Raw genomic sequence first — 11,821 nt, forward strand, 5'->3', positions numbered from 1 at the left:
CAGACGATGATGTCTGATAGACATCGAAACGTTGGAAGTAAGTACTCTTTAGTTGTGCCTAAACAATCTTACTATATGTTATTTGTACTGTTTTGTTTGGTAAATATGGGGAAATTCTTTCAATTGCTTTACTAAGGATTTGCAGTATTTTACCATACATTTGACTTGTGTTAGTGTGGAGTTCCAACTAAGTAACACATTTACTTTTACTGAAACAAGAAATACAATAACTCAATGTTGACAAAATTAGACCGTTTCATGAGTGCTCATTTATGTGCAGGGTATAATTTCCACGAGGGAGAGACAGCACCCAAATGACCAAAGTTCGTTGTTGGACAGAGAGACTTCGGAACAACATGTTCTTGTGATCGTTGCCAAAGGCACACACGGACGCCAAGCGATTGCATCGGTAAGAACATTACACCTTTCAAGCTGTATATTAACATTGCCAAATCATCGGTGGCAATATCGGTGAGTGCTTCTGTGTACAGGCGAAAAATAGGCGCACTGTTTCTTTCTAGTTCTGTCAACAAAATTTGCTTTCCTTGCCTAAAAGTGCACTCTCACTTCACTTGGGGTTCGGAAGATACTTAACGAATTTCAGAGATAAAGAACGATTTTGCTTACTCTTTGTGTATTTCGTCGTATTCTAAGTCATACTTGTACGTATCTCGCAATATCTAAATCATAAAAAACCCTAGAAAATAACAAAACAGTGACGCAGTGAACGAACGACGCAGTGACGCAAGCTTGGCACAAGTGCAGTGAGAGTGCTACATGTATTCAAATAGAAGCTTTAGGCTCATAGCTCATAAGCTCATAGGTAAAAACTGTTCCTTCTATGTTTCACACAGATGACTCTTTCGATATAAGTACCACCTCGGGCTCGATTTCTGTGAAGAGACCACTGGACAGAGAGAGCTTAAACAACGACGAGATCATCCTAACAGTTCAGGTCAGCTCTCAGCTTTCACCACACTACTCCACTACATGTGTTGTACTCGTATGTAATAGAGAATGACTTGCAAATATTTTTTTGCATAAAGACCATATATGTTGATTCGATTATATGGATCGATCCTCAGGGAAACCAAAACAGAGGCAAGCGTGCGAAAAAACAAAGTTCCCCCTTGCCCGAAATAAGGCACATTTATTATGAAATCTAACTATTCAGCAAAGTTGAACTAATCACTAAACACACGGGATATGGTATCCTGAGCAGTTAATTCATTCTTGTCCTTTCACATTCCAGTTGTCTTTGGCTTTCAAAGACATAAACATTCGCCTTTTCATTTCATGGCATATTGTTTGTTCTTTTGGTAGCTGCTTTGTACGATTTGATATACTTCTTTATTGGAAACTGACAATAATACTGATTGATGACATCCATATAACTGAATTAACATTATGCCGATTCCAATCAACCATCATCCATAAACGTATATAAATACCCCTGGTATGTGAAAATGCACATGCGAATACTGGCATGTAATCTTATCTGTCGATTTAACTTGTCCTTGTAGTTTTACGAACAAGACAACTTTTACATGACAAAAGAGATGAAACTGTTTTTTTTTTTTTTGCAAAATATACGCTTGCTGATATACGTGCATAAAAATGAATCATTCTGATATTGGTGAGGACAATGAGTGACAAGAGTGTCATTGAGATATGCTTTCTCTTTCCCTAGGCCACGGACAAAGGTGACCCACCTCTAAGTTCAACAAAAGACGTGAGAATTAAAGTTAAGGACATCAATGATGAGCCTCCCGTGTTCACAGAAGACACATACTTCGGCTCCATAGATGAAGAGCAGGAGGGAGGCATTCTGGTAATACCCCCTTGCCACTTGGACTCTCTCGCCGCGCTCTCTCTGCGACCTAACATTTTTTGTGTGTTTAGTTGTCCTCTCAGTTACACCTTTACGTTTTGCATGATATACCCAGTATGGAAGCGAATGTTACACATATCCTATTTACGTCGCGGTGAGAGCACAGCGCGATCACCGTCTCGTAGAAAAAGAGCCTAAGATCAAGGTCCCGCTATAAGTATATGGCCGTAACGTTAGATTTAACATGTATGGTAAAAGTCATAGTAACGGTATCTGCATGGTGCTGTGCATGTAGTACAAACTCAATTTCTCCTTGTGCTGAACACTTAGGCTTGAATCCAACTCCCCTAATTATAACTGCGACCTGGGTTGGCGTAATGGTTTCGTGTTAGGGGCTCAAGATTGCATCGATCTGACACCAATGAAACCAATCATAATTTACGTAATAGTATGGGAGCCAATAGTTCCAATACAATCTCTAAAGCTAAGGGCACAACCCGCCGTACGTGCTTTTTGTCCGTCTTTGGACAGAGAAAGTTCCACATGCACGCAGAGTTCTGCGGCGTGTCTGTGTGCTCCCAATACCGTTAGATTCCGTACGATTTCGTACGGAGGTGTACTTACCATTTACTGATCTCAAAGGATTGCCCACGTCTTGGAACGCAGACACCACGCAGTTGCATGTACGGCGGGTTGTGCTCTTAGCTCAATTAGCTCCTGGCGTAGAAGTGTTGGCCATTAAGCTCCTTGGGGTCTGGCCAATGGGAGTTCTGTACCATGTGGGCTTAGTAAGGCTACCTAGTCCTAACGCTGCTCCATAAATCTCAATTGCAGGTTCTTCAAGTCTCTGCCACAGATAAAGACTTGGGATCAAATGCCGACGTTAAGTATCGTATCATCAGTGGTGATGGAGGCTTTCCTGTCGACATAGGTACGTGAACAGGAGTTACAGGCATTTCTTTTCTCCAGTGTTGCATATGTTCGGTTTGATCCACAATTTAGTTGTATGAATGTCTATTAAACAATTCTAATGTGAAGAGAAACGTCATTCTCTCTACAATCTTTTACATATGTTTTTGCTCTCTTTTTTCTCTCTTCTTCCTTATAATCTCAAACTATTAACCCTATCCAGACTGGGGGGGGGGGGGCTAAAAGTGCCCGCGCCGACTTTGACCTCCTATAGTTCCCAAACGGCTTGTGCTAGAACAACCAAACTTGGTGAGTTTTCCTAAAATATTATTGGCAACAATTTTAAAAAGATTGGGTAAGTTTATGATTTTTCGTGTTGCCATGGTAACGGGTTTCTGAAAAGCAAAATTTACAAAAATCACTAATTTTGGTTTAAACAATGGGATTTTAAGATTTTTTTGCTAAACTAAACTTCTTTTCATATATCTTTTATATCCAACACATCTTAGTTAAACATTCATAATTAAATACTCATTAATTATGCTAATGAGATGACGTAATTGGTCAAAATCCAAGATGGCCGACAATATCATGATTTAAAGTATAACAAGCTTATTTTCACTCAGATTTCATCACTACGTGGTATTTTCTTAGAGAAAACATTCATGTGAACGTTTTTAATCCATTTCCATGGGGTTTTAGCGTTATATGTTGAAAATATGTATCTTGGAAAATTTAAGGTTCATAATCCAAGATGGCGGATAGCTAAACTACAGATGACGTCATTCTTTGACATCATTTTGACGTCGTTGCGTCGGCTTTTGACAACAGAAGTTTTATAACACTTAAATATTAATAAGAAACCTTTATTGGTAACTTTTTGAGTGAGATATTTAGGTATTATGGGAATTCCCCGTTTTAGCCAAAAATATCAATTAATGACGTCATAATTACGTCATATTACGTCATAATGATATAAAAAATTTAGGAATTATACAACTCGATGAGCACAACCTCCCCTGCAAATTTGGTGGTCGTACAGTAAGCCGTTTTGAAAATACGAAGGGGGGTCTAAATGACTAGACCAGATGGCTCTCATCGTGTTTATTGGTTTAGTAGCAGACATACTGAATTATCTTATGTAGCAAGTACAGGGTAGAGCTGTAGCGGCTGATCACAATATGCATGAAATAATTTTGCAAATGTTAATTCATGAGGTAATTCTTATTCACTAGACTAGACAGATATTTGCATCATTTATATCATTTCTAGCTCTACTGACGCCACCTATTCCCAGAGACCCATCACAGTCATGAATGAAATGCAGCGGATGTAGTCCAAATGTATGATATTGTTAGAGATCTTGTCCAATTTACTTATTGCTGTTATTGTACATACTGCATGTGATGTAGAGCTTGACTCTGTATATTTTCATGATCTAGCCGGAGGCAGTATCTTCTCTTCTAAAAAGCTGGACAGGGAGACGAAAGCCATTTACTCATTCGTCGTGGAGGCATACAATCCTGGCGCTGATTGGCTGAACGACACAGCAACGGTCAACATTACAGTCAACGACATCAATGATAACCCGCCTAACTTTACCACCCTACAATCTGATACTATAACCATTCCGGAAGACACCAAGACGGGCACAAGCGTGTTTCGTGTTTCCGCTGAGGACAGGGACAACAATGATGTTAACTACAGATTGACAGGTAGCTCACTGTAATTTTCCATGTCGTAGAATTAACATTAATGATATTTTAAATCCATTCGCTGAACAGAAAACTAGCTGAATTCTGTGCCGTAAACGCACGACTATATCACAACTGCCCTCAATTTGCGATCGTAGGGAGACCGTATGAAACATCCAGACTGGCCATTGATTTGAAGTTTGTCTGTAAAAGTTTTTCTACTTAATCTTATACTTCGTACAACAGAACTCTATCGGCAATCTTCTTTCTTCTGTCTTAAAGAAAATTCCTAAAAGAAATAAACTTTGCAACTGTTAATTCTCAGGTGGTAGCTGCCGTGAGCTGTTCTCAATTGAAGAATCAACAGGTGCGATCAGCGTTAAAGAAAGGCTGGATACCATTGACCGGCGGGATGAAGTCTACTCCTGCATTATCGAAGTCACCGCAGAGGATGATGGAGTCCCTTCGTTGAATACAACAAAAAGTGTAAGTTAAAGGTTCCTTTAATTTGACTGATATAATTCATGGTGTTTTGAATAGGTAAAGAAGTTGAACGAATCAAACACATAGCCGAATGAAGATATTCACAATAGTCAGTCCATACTGGCATTGGGTGCAACTTGACAAAGCTCCGGGCCAGTTTTAGTGTAATAAGTTTATAGTTATAATTCACTCTCGGTCAGAAGTATTTAAATGGAATATTACATTCTTAGTGATTTCGTTGAAGAGATTCATTAGTCACGTATGTTCACAGTTGATAAAATTTTTCATCAATCAGTGACTTATTAAAGGTAAGCAAACGTACCTCCAAATTTTCGATTGCTATCCAGTCCATCTTGCTCCCGGAGTGACCTTATTCTTGCGAGAGTTGCGAATTAGTGATTTCGGCTGTCACGTTTTGCGTAAATATGGGTATAAAGTGAAATATTCCATATACACGTGTCGATATTACAACATCTTTTACAGAATAAAACATTGTAGTGGCATCAAGTCGTACGTATGGAAATATTCGCCAATATTTTAGCAAAAGCCCGTATATTTGTCATATTTTTCAGATCGATGTCAACATAACGGCAGTGAACTACTTTTGGCCTGAATTTGAAGCCACCTTCCTCAATGTGACTGTGAGAGAAGGTCTAAGATGGGGTGATCCTGTGGACGGAGTTCTGCTTAATGCAACAGATGCAGACGAGGGACGCAATGGTGTGGTGATGCTTCAAATCACCGACTCGTCAATCAAAGGTACAACTTATTCATACTCGGCATTTTTTTTTCTGGAACTATTATTACAATTTACCTTCACACTTAATATTGGATGCTTCTAATGATGCTTTTAATATTTCTAAAATATTTCCATCCCCTGTGAAATAGAAGTACACGTTGTAAGTGTGTATGTATATCTGCCTTGTGTCTGTCCGTGTGTTTGCGGATAAATTTGTCAACATTAATTTAGAATCTATGAATGGAATGGAATGCTATTTGTCATGTGGGTACATCTCCATATTAAAAATGATAATCGTAACAACGTTTGACATGTATAGCATTAACGAAATTTATTGCAGTCAGTGTGCAGTAATATGTATTCTGAATAGAATGTGTTTTTTTAGTTGTTCCGTCCAAGAGGTTCATCAGTCACGTGTGAATACAGTTACTCCAATAAACTCTCAATAAACATAAATAACTACCCCTGGTATGTATAAACATAATTGCCCCTAGTATGTGAAAATGCACAAATACTGGTTAATCCAAGTTTTCTTCAAGCAATGACTGTTCTTACCTTCTTACCCATCTTGGTCACGGAGACTGACCTTATCTCGATCTCGCGAGAGAGCACGAGACTAGGTCAGGCTTGCGTAGATCATCTGCAGCGGGGCTAGGTCACTCTCCGTGAGCAAGATGGACGTCCTATCAGCCATCGAAAAGTTTGAGGTATGTACATTCCTTTTAAAAGCAGTCAATGCTTGAAGAAAATTTGGAGTAACTAAATTTGTTCCGCATGTACAGGTTTGTTCAACGTTACAGCAGAAGGACAGCTGATCGTGAACGTTGCCGAGTTGGACAGGGAACCAGACAACGATCATGTCTCTGTTAATGTGAGCGCCTATGACTTGGGGACGCCACGGAAATATGCCAACGTCTCGGCCGTAGTTCACATAACTGTGTCGGACATCAATGACAACGTTCCAGTTCCGGATGATGAAAGCATTGAGGTATCAATACCTCAGGTGAGTGTGCAATGTTTGCTCCAGAAATCTTGGTTGGCGGACAATTGTTACATGTATATGGTGATATGTAACAATACAGTAATATTCACAAGTGCAAGTACTATCACAGATTGAAGGTAACGATAGGCTGAAGGAAATGCCATTGTAAGTGGGCACCTCTAAATCATCCCGTGGATGAGTACCAAGAAAAAAACCTCAAGTTGTAATGGCTAGTCTCAAAGCTAGCCAAGGAGTATAGCCGGCCAAACGGTGATAACCGGCCAAAGGGAGTCAAACGAGCTCCAGTGCCGGCCATACTTCTTGGCTCGCTTTGATACTATCTATAAGGCACCGTAGGGTCTGCTTGAAGGCTAGTTATGGCAGCTACTGGGCTGGGTGCAAGTGTCAATCAATTTTGGCTTATTAAGTACGCCGTGAGTGTCCCCTTGGGACTACAATTTTTTTGTGGTTTGTGTTTGGGTGAGAAAGTTTCTTTAAAGAAGATTGTTCTAGGTAAAAGTGGACTGTTTTGTTTCAACGTGACGTTTGCCTGTAGGTCGTTAGCTATTATATATCTGATAATCATACATCCTTTGTCATATTAATTGTCAATTTTTGTTTTATGCTAATGATTGTGATAGGAAATATGAAGAAAAATGGCTGTTCTGTGTAACATTCATTTCTTTACATCTATGACAGGACACTCCACTTCAAACGGTAGTACTGAACGTTACAGCATCGGACCGGGACATCGGGGAGAACGCCATCATACGGTTCTGTCTGGATGAAAGGGATCGGGAGGGCACCGCGAGTTTGTTTCTCGTGAATTCAACAACCGGAGCCATAACTGTCAACGGGTCACTTGAACTAACAAGCTATGTAAGAAATTTCTTAATTATAATCCTGTTCATGTTTTTTTTTAATCTCAGAGTGAACTTTTTATGCTCATTTCTAAGAAGTGAACATGAATGTATGAACCCTATATCTCTTGCAGTACAGAAATACAATGTATCTAGTTGTGAAATCAGGGCTGAAGATATTTAAAGTTACATAGCCTGGTATTTATCGTGGGAATGTTAACATTGTAACAATGTAAACTTGTGGCGTCGGGTGTGGCGTAACTGGTAGAGTGTTCGGCTCGGAATGTAGAGGTCCTGAGTTTGATCCCCGCCGTGCAACCGAAGTTGATCCCTTAGAAAGGCACTTTACACGACCTTCCTCACTTCACTCAGGTGTAAAAATGGGTACCTAACTTCGGTCGGGGATGTAAAAGACTACGTTTACCTTCTGTCTGTACCGTGTATGTGGCCCTGTTAATATAAGTGAGAAAAACTTGAGTGCAGTGCCACATTGTCCTCATCTGTCCAAGAGCAAATAGAAAATAAAAATGTAAGCTTTTTTGCATGAGTTAACTTTTTCAGATGAACTCTAGTTTAGTTATAAAAAAGATTACAAAAATACGTACAAATCTATACTTATTAATTACAAGCTGTTGATTATATTTCAGGTATTTTACGTGAATGTTGAGAACACGGCGGACTTCGAAGGCACTGTCAACGAGTTCGGAAAATATAACATCAAAGTGAACGTTACCGTCATCTCAACAAACCGACACGCTCCTATTTTTACTGAAGGTTTGTATCCAATAAATAATCTAGATGCTTAGTTTTTCTATTGTCAAAAAGGAAAAAAGAAACGGACGGATAAATTGGCTGAAATGGTGATGAATTTTGGGTCAACCCCTGCGTTTAACGAGCAACAGCCAGATTATTAAAACGACACCAGCATTTTGACTCCAGTCCTAATTGATTTGCGCCAATCTCTGATATGTAGCAGATATTTGCTCACAAAGTTACGGTAGGATTTTTGTCAGACAAAAATGTTTAAATGGCACCTGCCTGGGCGCCTTGGGTTCAAACGTAACCTACTCGGGTGTTTCACGGTTAATGATATACTTACGAATTCGGTAACAAACGTTACCACTGTTAGTCATTTATTAAAACTATATATGACCGTTTTTGAGACAGTTAATAGAATCTTAATCAAGCAGTGACTACATTTTAAAGGTAAACAAACGTACCAAATTTTCGATGGCTATCAGTTCATCTCATTCACGGAGTGGCCTACTTCACGCGAGAGTTGTGAGAACTAGGTAAAGACTTGTGTGGATCTTCTGCACCGAGAAAATAGTTGCACCGAGAAAATAGTTCTCGCAACTTTCTGACCAATGCATTCTACGTTATCTGTATATCAAACCCTTTAAGTGTACCTAAATACGTCCTCTTTTTCCTGAAAATGTAGGTTAGTTAAATGGTCAGGTTAGTTGTACCATTGTTACTTTGAACAAATATCATTTGCGAATCAAATCAATAGTTAATGACATAGGTACACCGTGTGCGTTCGACTGTGCAACTCAAATGGTAGCCCCACGTCATATACACGACTTGGATGTATTACCATGAGACACAAGTCTCGTCACTTCCACTCAGATCTCTACGAGCTCCACGTCAATGACAGCTTGCTTACAGGACATACCATATGCTGGTAATGGCAACCGATGATGACTCTGGTTCCGATGGGGATGTTGAATATTCGTTTAAAGACCACACATGTCAAGCATTCCGGGTAAGTTTCATACACCAAGTCTATATCTATATGTTTTTACTAAGAATCCAGACCAATCTGAAATTGTCTTCAGCTTGATTTTGCCATACCCTTGTTTGCTATTATATAAAAGATCAGGTTATTCCAGATTTCTTCAGTGTCGCTGACGAAAGATACTAGTAGTGGATACTATCTGAAACGTCTGACCGTTTCCAAAACCATATCCAGTTGCTTGAGTAACTGCTTTTTAGCATATTTATTACCTGGATGTAATCTTTATCAACGAATCCAGACCTTCTACTGGTTACCTTAGGGGAGGGGATGATTTTCTTAAGTTAGAGGTGGCTGACCTCAATGTCTCGGAAGGAATAAATTCCAACATTGGGCACCTTGATCAAATAAGTCCTACCGCATGTCGTTTACACCTTCACTAAAAATTTCTCGACTTTATCTCAGATAAACAACTTTCATGCGTACTTCACATGTACATGTTTTAACATCAAAAAGATTCACGCTAACCTCCAACTGTATCACTTCGCCATTAACAATTATCACTAACATATTTTAGAGATGAGCCATTGCAGTGTGTTTATTGGTGTTTTATTATATACCTTGTACATGTATTTGTTGCGTTTTACGTTTTGTATGATGCATCGACAATCATCCAACGATAATTGGGTGCCTTGGTAATACTGTATTCATTGCGATGTTTTAGCAATAAATGAACGGCCCATGTGCCATACGGTAACTCGTAATTTGTCGGAGACCGTTTTGGGAGACGATCTCAGTAACAATCACCAACCTATCGCCTGTGTTGAGTTATGATTGAACACTCCCGTGTATTAGTTTTTGTTTTATTTTATTTCTGTCATATTTATCCAGGGTAATCCAACTCAGTGGTTAACTCTGATTTCCAGTGGAGCCCTGCATTACATAAATTGAAACAAGTACATATGCATGGTGACATGCAGACAGAAAATTACAAAATAATTGAAATGAATAAATTACAATAGTAATGAAACTGATGTAAACCATAATCATAACAAATAACTGCTATTAATGATAACAATATTATACAAACATGAATGAATAATGGTATTCTACAGCGCATTCGCTGTATCTTTGTCTAATGTCTATTTCTGTAATGAACGTGATGCATATGAACGACATCTTGACAGTACGTATAAATTTCAGTACGTTCTGACCATCGACCCGCAGAATGGCACCGTCTCAGTAAAAAACACCCTGGGAGAGGAGGAGTCCAACAGAGACTGCACCATCTATGCAACTGACAGTGGAAATCCACCTAAACGGAGGTAAACATCCAATCATTGACTGACCGCGTCTGTTGCTTAAGCTTGATAAAAACTTTATGATTATTATCATAGTAATTGGTAACGGTTGCAATCACTAACATGCCTTTAGGGTACATTTGTGTTCTCACAAGAATAAGGACAGATCATGGTGATAACGGATAAGCAGGAATACAAGGAGATATGATATCTAACGATATCGTCTACAATGAATGTTAAATACTAATTTGGTGTGTTTCAACATCTCGCTTCTTAGCACAGTGTAAATGTACCGACTGGGGATGATGTACATGGTTTATCTAATTGCATGATAAAGATGAATTTATGTCCAAATAGCAAATTTTAGTGTTTGACTTCAGACGTTTGTGATGGAATATTGACACTTATTGCAGTGTTTAACATACAAGTATATATTATCCATATTCCCAGCAACGCATCTTTGATTATAAAGGACCCAGATGAGCCGCCGACTACACCACCGTCAGGTAAGACATTTGATCGATTTTGTGTCCAATTACACCTCAGTGTTGTCTATCAAATGAATGGCTCTAATGGTTCTTATTTTATTACTGTGTGGCTGTAGATAAAAGTAGGTGACATATTGACAACATATGTGACCATTTTGACATAGATGTTTCAATCGGACCACCGACATAAATCTGCCTTTGCGGCTAAGTTAAATGAATACCTCAGGGACAGGTGTCAGAATGACCTACTTTCAGAGACTACTATACGGCAATGAAACAAGACCCCAGACTTTAAAACCATTCATTCAACAGACAATACTAAGCTCTTTATCTGATAAAAAGTGGAGTCAGAAATAGAATTTACTTTTGGTGTTTGCATCACTTCAAAGACGGCCCAAAATCCAATTTTAGGGACACGTATCAGAATGACCAATGTGTTCTGGCCAGAGACTACTACACGGCAATGAAACACGACCCAGACTTTAAAACCCTTCATTCAATAGACAATACTAAGGTCTTTATCTGATAAAAAGTGGAGTCAGAAATAGAATTTACTTTTGGTGTTTGCATCACTTCAAAGACGGCCCAAAATCCAATTTTAGGGACACGTATCAGAATGACCAATGTGTTCTGGCCAGAGACTACTACACGGCAATGAAACACGACCCAGACTTTAAAACCCTTCATTCAATAGACAATACTAAGGTCTTTATCTGATAAAAAGTGGAGTCAGAAATAGAATTTACTTTTGAGACCTCAAAGACGGCCCAAAATCCAAATCTGAGGATAGGTGTAAAAA

The 11,821-nt window shown here is 39.0% G+C and overlaps 1 protein-coding gene across 1 annotated transcript; it reads left to right on the forward strand.

Annotated features, from left to right (window-relative positions):
• Positions 1–452: 452 nt before the first annotated feature.
• LOC118407049 (protein dachsous-like) lies at positions 453–9,257 on the forward strand (the record flags this gene model as incomplete). The annotated part of the gene is made up of 11 exons (XM_035807465.1): positions 453–471; positions 855–955; positions 1,691–1,831; positions 2,666–2,762; positions 4,183–4,455; positions 4,760–4,920; positions 5,490–5,676; positions 6,439–6,659; positions 7,338–7,517; positions 8,146–8,272; positions 9,128–9,257. Coding segments are annotated over 11 exons (1,566 nt in total), but the record flags the coding sequence as incomplete, so codon positions are not given.
• Between the last annotated feature and the right edge of the window lie 2,564 nt (positions 9,258–11,821).

Source organism: Branchiostoma floridae, chromosome 19, assembly GCF_000003815.2.
Source record: "Branchiostoma floridae strain S238N-H82 chromosome 19, Bfl_VNyyK, whole genome shotgun sequence".
NCBI classification, from domain to species: Eukaryota; Metazoa; Chordata; class Leptocardii; order Amphioxiformes; family Branchiostomatidae; genus Branchiostoma; species Branchiostoma floridae.